This window comes from Scylla paramamosain, chromosome 32 (assembly GCF_035594125.1).
Source record: "Scylla paramamosain isolate STU-SP2022 chromosome 32, ASM3559412v1, whole genome shotgun sequence".
NCBI lineage: Eukaryota > Metazoa > Arthropoda > Malacostraca > Decapoda > Portunidae > Scylla > Scylla paramamosain.
This window is the reverse complement of record NC_087182.1, coordinates 5,130,571-5,151,254: the sequence shown is the minus strand read 5'-3', so window position 1 is coordinate 5,151,254 and position 20,684 is coordinate 5,130,571. Positions and strand designations below refer to the sequence as shown.

At 43.1% G+C, this 20,684-nt stretch overlaps 1 protein-coding gene across 1 annotated transcript; it reads right to left on the bottom strand.

Moving 5' to 3' along the window:
* Window positions 1–8,375: 8,375 nt before the first annotated feature.
* LOC135088900 (uncharacterized) lies at window positions 8,376–12,231 on the bottom strand. Its single transcript, XM_063983965.1, has one exon. It carries the CDS (start codon window positions 12,079–12,081, stop codon window positions 10,072–10,074), a length of 2,010 nt encoding a protein of 669 aa, XP_063840035.1. The 5' UTR covers window positions 12,082–12,231; the 3' UTR covers window positions 8,376–10,071.
* Between the last annotated feature and the right edge of the window lie 8,453 nt (window positions 12,232–20,684).

Here is a 20,684-nt window from a genome sequence, read left to right as displayed (position 1 = left end):
AGGTATTTTGGAGTGCCAGCAGTGTGGCCTCTAAGAGTGTTAAGCACTCATATTTTATTTGTGTTTTCTTTATTATGTACTCATTTGTGTTTTCTTTATTATGTATTCAGTCATTAAATTTTTAAATTGTGGCCCAGGTTTCTGTGAACCTAAGCAGGAGGTTTAAATTAATCAGTGGGTTCTTGTGGTGAGTGCTTGGTGAGCCTAATTAAGGTAGGTTAACTGTGCCCTAGTTTTGCACTCATTACAATTGGTAGCAGAGCGTGGTTCTATGCCCTTTTGGGGAAATTGTTTCAAACTCCTGCTTGGGTCCAGTGCTTTTGGCAATATCCACTTAAGTGTTAGTGTGGCACTACTCCTGCACAATGGAGGATTTGTTGTGTTTGGGTGATGTTGATGGCCAAGGTGTAGCTGGGGTTAAAGTTGGGTGCAAGGAGGAGAGCAGGGAGGTGGAAGTGACCCCAGAGGTAGTTGATAAATTAATCAGTAGCAATGCTCAGTTATCCCAAGCAGTGGCACAACTGTGTAATAAGTTTGACCAAATGGGGCACATGCAAAACATGGTGTGGTCACGTCCTGTGCCCACTATTGGAAAATTCTCTGGAAGGGTACGGAGGGCCAGTGAGTTGGATGACTGGGTAGAGGATGCCACAGAGAAAATAAAGCAGCTGGGATTACAGGGCTCTGAGGGAGTGTCATACCTGTGTGGGTTCTTGGAAGGCCCAGCCCGTCGAAGGGTCCGCAACAGTACTGTGAAGACTGTGTCTGACCTTTTTGATTGTTTGAGGTCTGCTTTTGGACCAGAACTGAATTATACAGACTTAGAAAAACAGCTGCATGCTCGGGTTCAACAGCCAGGTGAAGGAGTGTGGGAATTTGCTGATTCTCTGGGTGTTATTGTGGATAAAATGTACAAAGTGAGAGACAAGGGAGATAAAGAACGGCAATGGCTGCTAACTACATGGTTCTGTAGGAATTTGAGAGACAGAAAAGTAGGAGTGAAGTTGGGAAAATGGTGGGAAAAGCACCAGCCTGTGAAGTGGGAGGACATGGTTCAGCGAGCAGCAGACCAAGTGAGTGAGGCTGAGCGGATTGTGAAGGAAGAAGCAGAGTTAGTGAGTGGGAAAAAGCCAGAGAGAGTTGTGAGGAGTACCCTTTCTTCACCATCTTGCTCCTTGTGTGGACAACATGGACACTTGGGATATCAGTGTGAACGGTTCAAGGAGTTGGTGTCCAAGACAGCGGGAAACGGGAGTCCTTGAGAACAAGGGGCCAGCTCTCAAGGCCTGACGACAGGGCCCCCACTACAGCTCAGATAAGGAGTGTGACTAATGTGACCGAGGAACGGAATGATGTAAAAAGAGGGAAAGTTAAGTTGTTTGGAAAGACTCTGAGGATAGATGCGTTGGTGAATGGTATACCTGTAAGTGCTATGGCTGATTCTGGTGCTGAGGTCAGTCTGGTGACAGAGGAATGGTACAAACAGCACCTCCTCCCCAAGCAAGCTGTGATCTATGGGATGGACATTCGGATTACAGATGCAAATGGGAGGGAAATTCCCTGTTTGGGTTATGTGAAGGTGAATGTGGAAATTGAGGGAAAAAGTGTTAAAGACTGTGGACTTTTTGTGAAAGGTGGTGGTGGGGAGAGTGGTGTGGTGCAGGGCACTACATTGCCAGTGTTGTTTGGGATGAATGTGTTGAAGGGAGCCGTGCACCTGGGGCTAACTGAGAAGTGGGGCAGGTGTGTCCGTGCCATTGAGGCAAAATTGAGGGTGACACAACAGCCTCTGGGGTTTGCTGTAATTCAGCAGCAACAGGATTTAGTAATCCCGGCTGGTACCAGAAGAATAATGAGAGTGTTTGTGGAAAGTTTACAGGAAGTAGATGTAGATAGTGTGGTGTTGGAGCCCTTAGTGCCTGGTGAGGGCTACTGGGTGCCTGAAGGTTTGTGTATATTTCCCAGTTATACCAGAGTGGTTAAGGGTGAAGGATGGCTGTCAGTGGGTAACCTGGGACAAGCAGATGTGCAATTCAGGCCACAGTGGAAGGTAGCCAAAGTTTCTCATGGAAGGGAGGTTACTGTGGGAAGAGCTCACACACACACAGTAGCTCAGACTGCACCTCCTTCAGTGGTTAAGGAGTTCAAGGACAGACTAGGGGTGCAGGTGGATGAGAGTCAGCTTGATTCAGCACAGTTGGAGAGACTGGATGGATTGATCCATGAGTACGGAGATGTGTTTGCTGAAAACGAGCAGGATTTGGGATGTGCTACTGGAGTGGAGCATGAAATTCACCTCAATAGTGCAGTGCCCATTCGCCTTCCATACAGACATATTCCTCCCCCATGTATCACTGAGGTTAAAGCTCATGTAAAGGGACTGTTGGAACAGGGAGTGATAGAGGAGAGTGTGAGCCCATATGCAGCCCCAATAGTGATGGTGAGGAAGAAAGATGGTTCGCTGCGACTTTGTGTTGATTATCGAAGGCTGAACGAGGTGACAGTGAAAGATGCCTTCCCATTACCAAGGGTACAAGACACACTAGATGCATTAGCCGGGGCGCAGTATTTTTCTTCTTTTGATTTAGCTGCAGGTTATCATCAGATTCTTGTGCGGGCAGAAGACCGGCCCAAGACTGCTTTTGTAACACCATTTGGCCATTATCAATATGTGCGCTGTCCTATGGGGTTATCCAATAGCCCAGCAACATTCCAAAGGTTTATGGAGTATGTGTTTAGCGATCAGGTTTTTGTGACTCTTTTGGTGTATCTGGATGATTTGTTGGTGTTTGCTCGGAGTGTGGATGAGCATCTGGATAGACTGGAGGGAATGTTGAAGCTTTTGAGGAAACATGGGCTGAAGTTGAAACCTTCCAAATGCCACATACTAAAGCCCCAGGTTAGGTACCTTGGATTTATCATTTCTAAGGAGGGAATTAATACAGACCCAGAGAAAATACGGGCTGTACAGGAGTGGCCAGTTCCGCGCACTGTTAGGGAGGTCAGGGCATTTGTCGCATTCTGCTCCTTTTACAGAAGGTTTGTGAAAAATTTTGCGAAGGTGGCTGCTCCGTTGCATGCTTTGATGAGTGGTGATTCTAAGGCAGCAGTGAGTGATTATTGGGGGAAGGATGAGGCCAGAGCATTTGCCTTGTTGAAAGAGAAGTTAAGTCAGGCTCCAGTGTTGAAAAGTGCAGATTACAGCAAGCAGTTTGTGGTGGAGACAGATGCTAGCTTTGAAGGACTGGGAGCAGTTTTATCTCAGGAGCATGATGGGAGGTTGCATCCGGTGGCTTTTGCAAGTAGAGGTCTCAGAAAGTCAGAGCGGAACATGAGCAATTACAGCTCTAGGAAGTTGGAGCTGTTGGCTCTGAAGTGGGCAGTGACAGAGCAGTTTAAGCACTATCTGGTGGGTGGACATTTTATAGTGCTGACGGATAATAATCCACTGGCACATTTGAACTCTGCCAAGCTTGGGGCAGTGGAGAGTAGGTGGCTGGGTGACTTGGGAAGGTTTGATTTTGAGGTGAAATACCGGCCAGGGAAGGAGAATGGTAACGCGGATGGATTGTCGAGGAGGCCCCAGGAATTGATTGAGGGAGGGGAGGAAGAGAAGGAGATATGGGAAACCAGTCCTAACACCTCGGTGAAAGGGGTGGCTGTGATGCAGGTATGGCGTGGTGCCAGTAAGGAGCAGCTTAGGGATATGCAACAGTCTTGTCCAGTTGTAGGGAAGTTGTGGAGACAAATGATTGGTAGAGTGAGGCCAGCAGAACTAAGGCAGTTGCTACAAGTAGAGGAGTTTAGGCAATGGTGGAGAGTGAGAGGGTCCCTCATTATGAGGCATGGGGTGATCTACTGGCGTGGAAGGGAGACAGATTCTAGGAAGTGGAAAGTGGTGTTGCCAGTGAATCAGAGACAAGAAGTGCTTAAAGCCGCTCATGATCAGTGGGGTCATCAAGGGGTTGCTAGAACAACGTCACTAGTGAAGGATAGGTTTGCTTGGCCAGGACTACATGAAGACATCAAATTGTATGTGGCAAAGTGCAAAGTCTGTGTCATGGGGAAGGAGGAGGGTGTGCGGGCCAAGACTAAGTTGGGTACGTTGGAAGCCAACCGCCCCTGGGAAGTGTTGGCTGTTGACTTCACTTTGCTGGATCCGGCCAGGGATGGCAAGGAAAATGTATTGGTGGTGACGGATGTGTTTAGCAAGTTTGCCCTGGCCTTTCCTACTAAAAACCAAAAGGCAAGCACAGTAGCCAAGATCTTGGTGGAGGAGATTTTTCACCGTTTTGGTTGCCCAGAAAGGGTACATAGTGACCAGGGTAGGAATTTTGAGGGAAAGTTAGTGCAGGAACTATGCAAGTATTACCATGTAGCCAAGTCTCGTACCACCCCGTATCACCCTCAAGGAAATGGGATCTGTGAGAGGTTTAACCGCACCTTACATGGGATGTTAGTTACCCTTGGTCAGGAACAGCGGGAGCATTGGCCTAGGCACTTGTCAAGCCTCACTGCCATCTATAATACCACACCCCATGCTGTCACTGGTTTTTCACCCCATTATTTGTTGTTTGGTGTGGAGCCCCATTTACCTTTGGATAGGTTCTGTGAGGAAACTGATAGTGAGCCTACTAACCATAGCATGTGGATTAGGAAGCTCAGAGAGACACAGGAGGCTGCTTGGAAAGCAGCTAAGTTGAACATCAAGAGTTACCACAATACCAATAGGTGGAAGCGTCAGGAGCAAGGAAAAGCAGAGCCATTGAGGGTGGGACAAAGAGTGTTGCTAAGGGACAATGCAGTACTAGGTAGGAGGAAGATTCAGCCTAAGTTTGCAGCTGAGGTGTGGGAAGTTGAGGAGGTGTTGGATGGGGTGAGTGGGGTGTATAGGGTCAGACCAGAAGGTGAGTCCGGCTGTAGTAAGGTGTTACATCGCAGTAACTTGCGTCCTTGGAATGGCAGTGAGGGCCATGCAGGGACAAGTAATGAAGTGCCAGCAGGGACAAGTAATGAAGGGCCAACAGAGGAGGAAGAAGTAGAAATGCCAGATATGACAGAAGTGTTAAAGCGCTTTGGGTTTCCAGAACCGGACTCAGAGGAACAAGTGGACTCAGTGGTTGAGCAGGAGGGAGAGGATGCCCTAGGGCCTGGTGAAGAGCCAGATGAACAGAGTGGTGAAGGCTCAGAGCAGGTTAAAGGGGTTCAGGCCCCTCAACTCAGGAGGTCTAGTAGGATTGCTGAAAGGGGTGCAACGGGTTCGTCTTGTGTTGGCTGTGGGGATTGTGCATGAGGGCATGCACAAAGTTCAGGGGGGGTGAGTGTAAGAAGTTGAAGTGGGCGCGCCTGCGAGAGGCTCACAGACTAGTCAGCGAGTCCCGCCAAAACGAGTCTTAAGGCCCTGGAGGTTTGTTGTTGTGGGAATTTTGGCGGGAGAGGCGAGCGAGAGAGAGAGAGACAGGGTGCAGAGTAGTGGTGGATTTGCCATTTGATTTGCAGGAGTTTGGTCTTGGCAGTGTGCTGTGGGACGTCAGTGAGGTGGCACCGTAGCAGATACTGTGAACTAGGAGGCTGCAGTGAGGAACTTGCTGTCCCTGGCTGCTATGGTGTTAGTATCGCCGTGCATGGAGGAAGAGCTGCAGTACTTCAGGGTAGTGGTAGTGGCGTACCTTCAGCGCGTTGGGTCGGTGTGCGGTTGGGCCTATAGGGTGTGAGGGTCCTGGGGGTACTGGTTAGGGTGGGACTGTCAGTGGCATATAACATTTCTTGTGTTGGTGCGTGAAGTGTTTATTTCTCCTGTTTATTTGTATGTGGATTTACCCATTTTCTCATGGGATCAGGTATTTTGGAGTGCCAGCAGTGTGGCCTCTAAGAGTGTTAAGCACTCATATTTTATTTGTGTTTTCTTTATTATGTACTCATTTGTGTTTTCTTTATTATGTATTCAATCATTAAATTTTTAAATTGTGGCCCAGGTTTCTGTGAACCTAAGCAGGAGGTTTAAATTAATCAGTGGGTTCTTGTGGTGAGTGCTTGGTGAGCCTAATTAAGGTAGGTTAACTGTGCCCTAGTTTTGCACTCATTACATATATATATATATATATATATATATATATATATATATATATATATATATATATATATATATATATATATATATATATATATATATCCAGTGAATACAATGTCCCAACACACACGGAAAGCAGTAGCAAACGACAAAAACACTACTTGTCTCACTCAACCTTGAGAGGGAGTCTAGAATACCCTACAAAGTAAAATAATTGTATAGACAACTAAAAAGAAATTACAGAAGAATAATATTTGGAAGAAAGGTATACTCCTAAGACTCCCTTTTCTCACACCAGCTGTCAGCGAAGCAGCAACTTAAAAGCCACACCTACAGGACAAATACTTCGAGGATAACAGAATAACAAATACACATCGCTAAGTTTATATATATATATATATATATATATATTACACATTATCATATTATATTACTACATCATGGGCGTGAGCTGTTTTCAGCTTCGATCCAGTGGTCAGACCTCATCTAAACTACGCTGTGCAGTTCTGGTCCCAACATTACAGGAAAGATATAGGTCTATTAGAATCAGTACAGAGGAGAATGACTAAAAGGATACAGGGGATGAGGAGTATTCCTTACGAGGCGAGATTGAAGCTGTTAAATTTACATTCTTTAGAGAGACGTAGGTTAAGAGGGGACCTGATAGAAGCTTTTATTGCCAGAAGCGGATCATTGTTTTGATCCTGCTCCAAAATGTTCGATTTGTTTTCATTTAACTTCCGCCTTGATAGAGTATTTTTAGTATTGAGTTAGGTTGCTATTGTTAATATTGAATATATTTAACTTTAGCATGTCCCATTATACTACTTCTACTTCTACTACTATTACTACTACTACTACTACTACTACTACTACTACTACTACTACTATTACTACTACTACTACTACGTACTACCTGTATCTCAGAGAAATGTCACACTTGTATCAGATGACGGATCACACCTCACCTCAGGTCACCAGATGAGTCTGCCCTGTGGGGAGCAACCTGTGCAGACACTACTTCCCTTTTCTACCTTGGATTATCACAGGGCCCATGTTAAATTTTCTGTCTCTGTTTCACTCCCTTTTCATGTTTGCTGCTGTTAACACCATGTGAACCTAAATCTGTAGCAAATTAATAGAGACTCACCTCCTCATTGAGATGTTATCAAGAGAGCAATCTATATTCATCCTACACGAAATAAATGTTCAAGGCTGCAAGATATAACTCTCTTATACTCCATTCTGTAGGAGGCAAGATGGGAAGATGATGTACCAGATCAGTACATGTGGTGTCACTGAAGGGAGGCCGGTACATGATCCCACCGCTGCCACCACATGCACCACAACTTAGCATCACTCATTTAATTTAACGACATGACAAAGATTTCTTTTGACTCTAAGGTGTATGAATTCGATTGTATAAGTGAAATATTTTCTCCTATTGGCAATATTTAAGTCACTACATATAGAAATCCTTAGTAATAACCTAACTGTGCTCTTACCATACTAGGGGCAGTGTGACCAACCTGATGTGCCCACCTGCCCGAAACTCACTGTGGGGTCAACAGCCTGCTGTGTGCTGGACCTAGGCCGAGGAATTCTTTGCCTCCTCCAATCAAATCAGTTACAACAAAATACTCATAAAAATAAATAATAAATAAACAAATAAATAAATACTTTATTTTCTTTGCTATAAAAATCAGTATAAATAAATATGTTTATAGGTTGTGTGTGTGTGTGTGTGTGTGTGTGTGTGTGTGTGTGTGTGTGTGTGTGTGTGTTTAAAATGATAATTTATGTATTATTTGTGTGAGTGCGTGCATGCCTGGGTGTCTGTATATGTGAGTGTATGAAAATGTTTTTGTGTATTTCATTTTTAATTTCACTTTTATCTAACTAAATTCTGTCGTCGTTTGGAGTTACCTGATGCGGATGTTCTTATGATATTGAGTGTGATGACTAACTAAGTTAATTGTCACGTGTATCGTCAGATATGCAAAATATAATATTGTTTATAATGTCTACAAATGAGCCATTTATGGCTCGGGAGACTAGTCCATTTATTTATTATATGTATATGGTTTATAAATGTAATATTATGGCAATAAATCAAATCAGAACAAAATAAAATAAAAAAATGACAGAGGACAGGATGCCACGTTCACAGTAAATTTTTTTTAGCTCTGTCATTCAATGTAGTAAGAGAAGGCAAGAAGAATCCTTTTGCATTTCTGCGATACCTGTAACATTTTTGACTCAAGTTTTTCAATGTAAGAGCAGATGGTATATCAATATATCATCATTCCAGTACTTCACCTCTTCGTCTTTACTTGTGATAGGCTCATTTTGATATTTACTGAAGACAGGCTCCAGAATGCCGATTATTTTCACTAACACTTTGTTGTCTATAACACTGTCAGTGATATTGTCTCTTAAATGAAAATATCGACTGTTAGTATTGCACTTCCTCTCTCAATTTCTTTCTGTCACCTAATTTTTTTTTTTTTCCTGAATCTTCTGGCAGTCTTTACACGAGTGTTGTGGTGTTGCTGCCTCCTCAGAGATGTCATTGCAATCACTGTGTGGTGGACATCTTTGTGGTGGACATCTTTAGAGAAACCATAACATTTGATTATATAGAATCTACCATATTACTTTTGATGATGTCACAGCCATACACAGCACACACTTAGCATGGTTGAGGATCAACATCATGACAGTTGATATTATCGAAGTTTACACCCAGTCACTCACCTCAGTTTTTTCTTACCGGTTTTTATGATAATTGAGACTCTTGTAAGACATTTTTTCTACAGTCTTTCTGTCGCAAGGTAATAGTTTTTGAGCTAGGAATTTTTCAAGTATTATTTATCCCACGCGGAGGGGCTTTGAAGGCGGACCTGTTAAGCTCGCATCTCTTCACAGTCGACACTGCTGCCACTTACCGATTTTTTCCAACACTAATACTGAATGCTCCAATCACATTTGATTTATTAATTGATACCCAATCATGTGCTATCACCTCATGCTGCGCACACGCAAATGCCACCCTATGTGGAGACATATTTGAAATATCAGTTACACGATGGCCAAGCTCTGTGTGGGGTGTGCTCCTACTCCACATGGTATAATTAAGCTGTCACACAGGGATAATGTGTCTTCATTGAAATTTCTAAGAAATCACGGCCATAGTTCCCTTACCTCCAGCCGACTCCAGTAATAATGAAAACTAACAAGGTATGCAAGTTACTACGTCAGGTTAGATTACTTAGGTTAGGTTAGGTTAGGTTAGGTTGTTAGGTTAGTTAGGTTTGGTTTGTTAGGTTAGGTTAGGTTAGATTAGTTAGGTTTGGTTTGTTTGGTTTGGTTAAGTTTAGTTAGATTTGGTTACGTTTTCTTCACAATTCTACTTTTTTCTGGGTTGTTTTTATGGCTGATTTGACTTGGGCCTCATTCTTCTGTCAGAAATCCTTTGTTTTCCAATCTCCCCTGCCTGTGGGTCGAGTGGATGGGGGAGTGAAGAGGAAATTTATGCCTCAAGTGAATCATATAAAAACACAATAAAAAAAAAAAGTATAAAGTAAAAGCACCAGCGTGAGGGAGGACGGGTATCAAGTAAAAATTTACCAAATAGTTTTTAATACCCACTGCTGTTTGCTTCATTACAGGTAAAATCCTTCCTGATGGCACCTTTGTGCAACTAAATCTGACCTGAGCGAATGATGCGTGCTAGTCACGTCTACCCAAATGAGATGAGTGCGGCAAATCTAAAAGGTGGGGTGAGCGTGGCGTCACGGATTCCATCAACAAGGTCAACCAGGCAGATCTGACCTACCTCGATCTTGGGATAGTCAACGTTCAGGGAGTCTATAAACTTTGGCCCATGACTACAGATCATGGCTAACCGCACCAACACTTAGTCTAGTACAGCACTGTGCTTTCACTTCAACTCTATAATTTTGGGCAAACATTGTAATGCCCATGCACTGCCATACCTTTTATTTGAAAGTGAAGGCCACAGTGATGAAGATGCCCTGCAGCGAGCCGAGCAACATGGCCACGTACCAAAGCACATCCTTGTTCAAGTAACTCGCCGCAATTCCGCTCATCCAGCAGAAGCCCATCAGCACCGCCAGCCTCAGGTACATCGTGTACTGGCGCCGGGAGTTGTTGCCCCGAGCCGAGGAGGCCGCCGCCGTGCTGCTGGTCTGCGTGATGATGACGGCGGTGCTGACGAAGAAGACGATGTTTATCACGGTGAGGATCATCATGGGCGCCACGAAGAATGCCAGCAGCGCCTTGTCGTGATTGAACCAGCACCACATCCTTCCCAGGCCTGGCCGGAGGTCTTCCGGTAAGCCACATGGCTTCAGGTTTTCCACCAGCACCAGGGCCAGCGTGGCGGCGCCAGGGAGCAGCCAGCTGTACAGGGAGTAGGCAATGAACCTGTACCATTGGGCGCCGCTCGACACACGCAGCTGCCGCTGAGTCAGGCGGACGGTGTACCACACGTCGAAGGCGATCACGTTCATCCAGGTGGCCGAAGTCACGATGAAGTAATACATGGCCGCAGCCAGAGTGACGCAGCCAGGATCCCCTATGCCCACCACCATGCTGAGCAGCAGGGTGATGTAGGCACCCAGCAGCGCCAGGCACAGAGACGCGAGGTTCCTGCCAGAAGGGTTCCTCAGATGTGGCAGGAGGACGAAGGCAGCCAGATGGAGCAGCAGGCACGCGCAGGACAGACTTACACATACCCTCGTCATCCACCCAAAGGTTGTGGAAAATCTATGCCAATATAAGCCGTTGGACAACATACAATTTAACACGTTCTTATTACTTATCCAGGGCATTTCCTCGCTCAGTTCGATAGGATCCCATTTCAAATACTTATCTGTACACACGGCGAATACTGGTTTTAAGAGGGCATCATCATCATCATCATCATCCTCACACGACTGGCTGATGTTGGTAAGATATTGCAGGGGCGTGGTGGCAGACTCTTTTTCCAGGGGCGTGGTGGGAGGTTCTTTTTCCAGGGGCGTGGTGGCAGACTCTTTTTCCAGGGGCGTGGTGGGAGGATCTTTTTCCAGGGGCGTGGTGGGAGGCTCTTTTTCCAGGGGCGTGGTGGGAGGATCGTCCTGCAGGGACGTGGTGGTAGGATCGTCCTGCAGGGGCGTGGTGGTAGGATCGTCCTGCAGGGGCGTGGTGGTAGGATCGTCCTGCAGGGGCGTGGTGGTAGGATCGTCCTGCAGGGGCGTGGTGGTAGGATCGTCCTGCAGGGGCGTGGTGGTAGGATCGTCCTGCAGGGGCGTGGTGGTAGGATCATCCTGCAGGGGCGTGGTGGGAGGATCGTCCTGCAGGGGCGTGGTGGTAGGATCATCCTGCAGGGGCGTGGTGGGAGGATCGTCCTGCAGAGGCGTGGTGGTAGGATCATCCTGCAGGGGCGTGGTGGGAGGATCGTCCTGCAGGGGCGTGGTGGTAGGATCGTTCTGCAGGGGCGTGGTGGTAGGATCGTCCTGCAGGGGCGTGGTGGGAGGATCGTCCTGCAGGGGCGTGGTGGGAGGATCGTCCTGCAGGGGCGTGGTGGGAGGATCGTCCTGCAGGGGCGTGGTGGGAGGCTCTTCTGCCAGGGGCGTGGTGGGAGGTTTTATCAGCTCCTCGGGGAGGACAATCGTGTTCTTAATATTGAGTTCAGTTCCGGGGGAGTGTGTTGTGCTGGGTTTCTCTGGGGCGTTGGTGGTGGTGAAGGGGAGGGTAACAAGGTTAATGGTGGTGGTGGTGGTGTTGACACCCGCACTAATGTCGGTGGTGGATTTGTCAGTGGTATTGGTGGCAAGGACTGTTATGCTATTGGTAATGGCACTGCTAACATTTTCCTTGTTGCTATTAGCGGCAGCTGCAGCGTCCCAGGTGGCAGTGGTGGGTGTGGTGGTGGCGCACCACATCACCACCACCACCAGCACAACGGGGTAACACGAGACACTCATCCGCGCCAGGCACATCATATGACCGCCACTTAGTGAGATGTGCACATGCTGGTAAGTCAACGTGACCACACTGGAAGAAGTCTGGATGGTGACTGGACGCTTGGACTTAACAAGCTGCTAAAAGACAGCAGCATCCGTCAAGGACGGTATCCGAGAGACCAGACACGATCTACATTTCGACGCTTTTATGTGGCTATTGTTTTCTTCGTAATTTTAATATTCATTATCCTCTCTCTCTCTCTCTCTCTCTCTCTCTCTCTCTCTCTCTCTCTCTCTCTCTCTCTCTCTCTCTCTCTCTCTCTCTCTAGGAAAAAAAAGATTAGCTCGAGGACTGACTGGATGCTGAAGCGTGAGGTGAAGAAACACACTTTCGTCACGGCCAAAGAACTGAATTGAGTGTACACCGATGTGGTGTGTGAGATATCAGTGCAAACACCAGTATCGTCTTCAGAGGGACCTGAAGTTACTTTCTCGTCGCGCCGCTCACAAACCTCTCCTCACCGATAAAATGAGGAAGAGGCTCGATTTTTGCAAGTAGAATGCACACTGGACATCAGAATGTTGGCCCAGGCGATGTTCAATGATGAGAGTGCCTTTAAAGCCGTTTCTAGAAGACAAAAAAATGGTGCACCGTCCGGAGGGTCCCGGTCATTTTGAAATGAAATATACGGTAAAGACAGTGAAATTTCTATACTCCAGAGGGTGTGTTAATGCGGGTCAGTTTCGGTGGTGACAAGGGAAGTAGTGGTTTGTACTTCTTAGGCAGATGTGAACAACAACAACAACAACAACAACAACTACTACTACTACTACTACTACTACTACTATTACTACTACTACTACTACTGCTGCTACTACTACAGCTAGTACTATTACTAATAATTCTACTATTATTAGTAGTCCCTGGGAGGAGGCAGTAGACACCTGCAGAAACGATGATTACTCCCAGTGAGGTCTGAAGCACTGGATTAGGAGGAGGGGGGCGTGCTGTGAACTTAGCAATAACCTAGCCGTGACCTCACTGAAAGTCTCCCTTTGTGTCTCACAACACAAGGGGACAATCACAGTCTATCCTCTAAAGACAACTCTTCCTACATGCACCTAATTACACGCACACCCTTCACTCAAAATTCTAAATTAAATATGGCGACTGCTACACCAGCCTCGGAGTCCCATCTAGGGAGGGGACCAAAAATGTCCCCAGGTCGGAATATTCTTCTGGTATCGACCTTAAGTGTCTTGACACCCCCCCTTAACTTTTTCTTCATTAACTTTTGCAACATTCGTGGCCTTAGATCTAATTTTCATTCTGTAGAACACCACCTTTCCTCTTCTAAACCTCATCTCCTTTTCCTCTCCGAAACAGGTATCTGAGGCAAATTTTCTGTTCCCTCCTACTTTCTCTATCCTCATTTTCAATCCAAAGCTGGATGTTGCTCACGTGCCCACGTTCTTGAATCTTCCGAGTTTTCCACCATCTGGCTACGACTACAGAGTCATTCTCAAAATAAACTTATATGTGCTGCATACCTCTCACCTAACTCCTCTAACTATAAAAAAATTCTTTGACTACTTAACTTCCAAATTGGAGCACATTCTGACTCTCTTCCCTTTTGCAGAGATCTCCATTCTCGGAGATTTCAATGTTCACCACCAGCTTTGGCTTTTCTCTGCCTTCACTGACCATCCTGGTGTACTAGCCATTAACTTTGATATACTCCACGACCTAGAGCAACTGGTAAAACACCCTACTCGTATTCCTGACAATCCTGGAGAGGTTTTGCCTCTGGCAAATGGGAGGACCTGAGGAGGTATTATTCTGATTTTCCTTGGAATGAATACTGCTTCCATATCAGAGACCCATATCTGTGTGTTGAGCGCATAACATAGGTGATAGTGTCTGGCATGGAGGTGTACATTTCTCACTCTTTCTCTCAGTCTAAACCTTCCAAACCTTGGTTTAACACAGTCTGTTCTCGTGCTATACATGATAGAGAGGTGACCCACAAAAGGTACTTGAGCCTTCTATCACCATGTCCTGAATCTCATGTACTTTATATTTCTGCCTGGAATCATGCCAAGTCTGTTCTCCAACTAGACAAAAACTTCTTCATCAATAAAAAAGTATCAAAATCTTTCAAGATCTAACTCCCCTCATGACTTCTGGCACCTAGCCAAAAACATCTCCAATAACTTTGCTTCTCTGTCTTTCCCTCCTTTATTTCAACCTGATGGCACTACTTCACTCTCATCTATTTCTAAAGCTGAACCCTTCGCTCAAACCTTTGCTAAAAACTCTTATCTTGGATGATTCAGAATTTGTTCCTCCCTCTCCTTCACCCTCTGACTACTTCACGCTACCCGTTAAGATCCTTCGCAGTGATGTTTTCCATCCCTTCGCTGGCCTAAACCCTCGAAAAGCTTATGGACCTGATGGGGTCCCTCCTGTTGTTCTCCGAAACTGTGCCTCTATGCTTGCACCTTGCATAGTCAAACTCATTCATCTCTTTCTGTCAACATCTACCTTTCTTTTACAGGAAAATATCTATAAATTGCCTACAGTAAATAATTCAAATAATTCGAATGGTATTTGGCAACTACCAGTTAGTTCTCACCTGGCAGTTATGGCTGCCGTCTTGTTGTTATTCCCTACACCCAAACACCCAAACAAATCTACTTTTTAGGGATCCTCAAAACTAACCTGGAAACCCTGGTGAAATTTGTTCTCCCAGGTATTTCCAGGGCACATAGGTCTGTCTTAAGTAGTTAGCTGCGGGCTTTGTAGATAGTGGTGGCGGTGAGGAGTGGCTCGGCTGGAGGGTTGCTGGTCATGGACCTTACTACGAAGTTCACACTACGTGTTTCATCTTGATATTTACGCTATCAGACTGGGAGCCAGGTCTGGGCAGTTCGGCGGACACAAAAGAGAGTGACTGCCCGCAGCTCTTCGATCAAGCCATCAGCCATACTTGGAACACGATGCGCAAATTTGGTTTGATTTTTACCGCTCCTCTTTAAATAATCATAGCCAGAAAAATCTTAATTAAATTATAATTATTTCATTCCCATTAATTAATGTACGTAATATATCAACCCAAAATTTTGTTGGTATACGTACATAAGAAATCACCCAAATCTATAATTACCGTAACAATCCCAACACCCAAATAGTTAAAGAAAATGTCAATCGGGAGGTAATTACCAAACTTCTGACGTCTTTCTTGCTGGAAGTTTGCCTACATTCAGCCTGTTCCTAACGAGGGTGACTGCTTTTATCCCTTAAACTATCGTCCTATTGGTTTAATTTTCTACCTCTTTATTTTATTTTATTTTATTTTTTATCTATCCTCAACAGGAAGATTCTTAAGCATCTATCACTTCACAATTTTAAAATCTGATCGCCAGTATGGGTTCCGTCAAGGCCACTCTACTGGTGATCTTCTGGCTTTCCCTACTGAATCACGGTCATCCTCTTTTATGGATTTTGGTGAAATTTTCGTTGTTTCCTTAAACATATCAAAAGCTTTTGATGGATTCTGGCACAAAGCTTTGATTTCCAAACTATCCTCCTACGGCTTCTATCCTTCTCTCTGTAACTTCGTCTCAAGTTTCCTTTCTGACCGTTCTATTGCTGCTGTGGTAGACGGTCACTGTTCTTTTCCTAAATCTATTAACAATGGTGTTCCTCAGGATTCTATACTTTTGACCACTCTCTTCTTATTATTCATCAATAATCTTTTAAACAAAACTTCTTGTCCTATCCACTCTTACGCTGACGATATCACCCTGCACTTCACGCCTTTTCGTAGACCTCCAACCCTTCAGGAAGTAAACAGCTCACGCAGGGAAACCACAGAACGTCTGACTTCTGATCTCTAAAATTTCTGATTGGGACAGACCAAACTTAGTATTGTTGTTCGGTGCCTCAAAAACTCAATTCCTCCATCTATCAACTTGACACAGCCCTCTAGATAATCATTCCCTCTTCTTCACTGACACTCAACTGTCCCCCTCTTCTACAGTGAACATCCTCTGTCTGTACTTTACTTATAATCTAAACTGGAAACTGCACATCTCATCTCTAGCTAAAACAGCTTCTATTAAGTTAGGTATATGGAGAATGCTTCACATGTAAGGGGGGATTCCACTCATACCGCTCATTTAGACAGGGTGGAGTCAAATGCTTTTCGTCTTAACAACTCCTCTCCTCTAACTGACTGTCTTCGGCCTCTCTTTCATCGCCGCAATGTTGCATCACTTGTTATCTTCTTCCGCTATTTTCATGCCAACTACTCTCTGTGCTAACTGCATTCCTCTCCTTCTCCCGCGGCCTCGTTGTAAAAGGCTTTCTTCTTTCTCTCATCCCTATTCTGTCCATATTTGTAATGCAAGAGTAAACCAGTATTCTCAATCATTCATCCCTTTCTGTGGTAGACTCTGGACTTCTCTGGCTGCTTCCGTATTTCCTCCTTTCTATGACTTGAACTATTTTACGAGGGAGGTTTCGAGACACGGTTTCTCTATTATTTAATCATTCTATTTTGGCATTTTCTGGGAACTGGTATTTCAGTGGGCTCTTTTTATTCAAAATTTTATTGCCCTTGGCCAGTGGCCCTCTTAGATAAAAGAAAGAAACAAACAAACAATAACAATAACAACAATAAACAGAAGTTGAAAAAGGGGAAAAAGAAATTAAAAGCGAAGAGGTGGAATGACACAGAAAAATTTGTATACATCTTACTATGTAGAAAAAAAAAAAAAAAAAAAATGTATAACTTCTATAGGTGGTTGTTCAAAGGCACCTTTTGCTCCACCAGCAGCCCCGCCACGGATCCTAGCCAACACAGCCTTACGAATGAGGAAATAAATTTCAACTCAGACACAACACTTTACTTTTACTACTTACGAACGCACTACACGTAGAGGCAATGAGAGAGTCTGTAGTAATTTATTCTTTAACTTAATGTGCGTGTTGTTTCATATTCATAAAGGAGGAAACGAAAGAAGAGGTGAAGGGATTAGTTCGTTTATTTCTCCACATCCTCTTTTCGCCCAGTCACGAAGTATCCCTTAAAGAACAAAAAAGAGGTCCTCTGTCTTACAAAATTTTCATTCTCTAATCCCTAAGAGAAAAGAAACCAAGAGGAAAAGTAAAATTTAACTCTCCATAGCCTCAAATCACACGACTGAAGAATATCTTTACTCTTTTTATATGTGTGAGAAAGTGGTGAGAAGGAAAAGAGATAAGGAAAGAGCACACGCTGTTACGTAGTGTTGGGGTTAGCTAATATAAGTTCAGGTGAAGTTAACTTTTTACAGGTCAGCTAGGAAGAAAATTACTAGTAATATAATTTACAAAATTTACTGACCGATAAACGTAACAGGATAAAATAAATGCTAAGAATGAATATCACACAGTAAAATCTTAAAATCCCACCATAGGGGGTTCGTGCTATTGTAACTTCCCAGGTAGGGCGACCAGCGCCATGGCTACGGGAGCAGAAGAAGGATAGTGACCCGAGGTGGGCACTTGTATTGGGGCGAAGGGAAAGGACGCGTTGACACCCCTCGGCTCTTCCTTACCCCGAGTGATTTTGGCAAAAAGGTCCACACTACGTATTTACATCTTAAATAGACTTCAAATTAAACACATCTCAATAATAACAATTAGGTAACCTAACCTAACTGACTTCATACTAAAAGTACTTAATAAAACACATCCAAGGCTGGAAGCAAATGAAGAAAAAAAAAAAAAAAAAAAAAGGTCAAGCATTTCAGAGTGAGTTGTGTAGATTTCAATACATAGTTTCACTTGGTGTGATTCAAGGTGTGCTTCAAGATTTCAGGAATTATGCTGAGGTTATTAGCAATACAATGATGATAATTATGATACATGAAGCGTGGCCTTTTTGTTAACTATTTTTCATTTCAGTTATTCGTGTGGGAGAGAGGAAAGACTCGGTCTATATTTCTAATTGTATTTCTAATTGTGTATCTATATCTAAATATATCTACCTATCTAATTATCAGTCTATCTGTGTATCTACCTACCTACTTATCTACCTATTGTGTATCTACTTGTCTATTTATCTATTTGTCTAAATATAAACCAGGTTAAAATTCCCACTTTAGGCAAGATAACTCAGACAAGACGTCACGCCTTGTCTGTCTGTAGAAGTAAAATGCGGATACAGGGGTTCCCAATCTTCTCGCTTCTCCCATTTTAGTAATTCTTTTATTTACATTTTTTTTTATTTATCAATTTATTTTTCTTATCTACATGGAAACGATGGTAGTATATATATATTATTTCCAGCAAAATGTAAAAGGAAGCGGAAGAAAAGGAAGAGATGATGATGATAAAGCAAAAGTATGTGAACAACAACAACAACAACAACAACAACAACAACAACAACAGCAAGAAGAAGAAGAAGAAAAAAAAAGAACAACAACAACAACAACAACAACAACAACAACAAGAGGAGTAACAACAACAACAACAATACTACTACTACTACTAATAATAATAATCATCATCATAATCATAGTAACAATAATAATAATAATAATAATAATAATAATAATAATAATAATAATAATGAAAAGTGCAATACAGATAAGTTAAGGATATTTATAAATGAATCTCAGCTTTGAAAAACGAAAACTTTTTTCCCTAATGCAGATTAATAGAAGCCTCCTGTCTACACCATGAAGAGGAGGAGTCACTACTTCTTATTCAAATCTTCATTATTTCAGCACCTGCTTCTCCCTTCCTACTTTCATTTTTTTTTTCCTCCATATTTCTTTCCTCATTTGTAAGTCCTCTCCCGTAATGTCATATAGTAGTGAATATTCATGGATATATCAGGCGGCCACTGCCAGAGTGATGTAAGCGACCTCGTGGCCGAAATTATTTTTATTGAATTACCTTCTCCAACCTTCTTACCGTGTCGGGAGAGAGTAGGGACGTCAGAATGAACCGCGCAATTGTGATAAAAAATCCATCTAAGTGAAATTATCCACGAGATCTTGTCGCGTTTGAGTTACAGCTGTCAGGTGCTGGGCAATAGAGAAGTAACTCCCTCGCCACAGCAGCGCGGGAAGAGCTAGCCAATGACGGTTTGTACTGCGAGTCACATATCGCGCCCACCAGCACACCCAACACAAGTCACACTCTCCTCCCTTCCTCCAGCCTGCTTGCTACCCTTAAATAGCAGGCTGCTGTCTTAGTTTTGCTTTTACACAACACGTAAGCCTTTCATTACTATGACGGACAACAGCATACCACCTGAGGAACCAGAGGAAGAAATATGAAAGAAAAAATATCGCTAAAAGACGAAAAAGCACTGAGGAAGCCTACGTGAACTTTGGAAGTATCGGATGATTTTATTATTTCTTTATATTCTATTATCCTTTATACCGGTATATTTTCATAACGTTTATTAGTTCTTTTGTTTTAGTTTATTCCACTTTTTTTTTTGCTTCATAAGATTAACAGGTTCATTAAAGAGAAGACTTTAATGATTGTGATTTCCATATTAGTACTTAAATCTCAATCCAAGGAAGAGATATCACATTTTTAAATTCGCAGAATTTTGACAGCGTTTTTCTGTTTTCAGTTTTCGGCGCTTACACCTCTCTGACTCTAGGCGCCTAATGTATATTAGATTTGTATTTTGTATTTAATTTTTATTCACTATCAAATCGTTAGCAATAAATAGTTTTTCTTTTCATTATCGTGTTACACGCTTGCTGTTTTATTCATCAATTCAGTTCAAACGTGCATGACACACACACACACACACACACACACACACACACACACACACACACATGAATGTTACTCAGCGATGTAGTTTTTCATTCACTGCACTTCTTAACCATTCAGTGCTATCTGGGACATCTGTCCTTAATCACTAATAACCCAGAAACATTTTTTTGTCTCTTGAAGGAAAGAAAGGGTAAGGAGAAAAACTAACAGCATTTTTCACACCACTAGTTCCTAAATCTAGCACGCCATCTACGTAGACCGTCACTTGTTAGGTGTGGATACACTTTCCCGAAAGAAGTCTGTTGGATGGTGACTGGACAGTGTTGCCAGATCGTCTACGTAAAATTTCTGGAGATTTAAAAAAAAAAATAGTTGAGATTTTCATTGTTAGTATATATTACAAGAATTAAATATTTTCTTGTAATTATAAGTTACAAAGTGAAATATCTATCAAGTATGCAACTGTTAAAGGAACATTAAAAGCATATGTATATATATATATATATATATATATATATATATATATATATATATATATATATATATATATATATATATATATATATATATATATATATATATATATATATATATATATATATATATATATATATATATATCTTGTTTTGCAGGGAAACTCCGAAGTTTTCATCTTTATACTTTTGTCAATTGCTACTTTTCGCCTCTTTCTGCAGGCATCTTCAGGCTAAAAAAAACTATCAAAACACTAAGTAAAAGTTGCCTAAAATTTACACCTAATGGCACTACACGCAAAGACAAAACACCACAAACATTAAGGTTACAAACTGGACCAACAGCATACACACCTTGCTTGTGTGACAACGAGAGA

What these genes read in the sequence shown, in the direction of transcription:
- LOC135088900 (XM_063983965.1), bottom strand. Translation starts at nt 12,081, where the DNA reads ATGATGTGCCTGGCGCGGATGAGTGTCTCGTGTTACCCCGTTGTGCTG.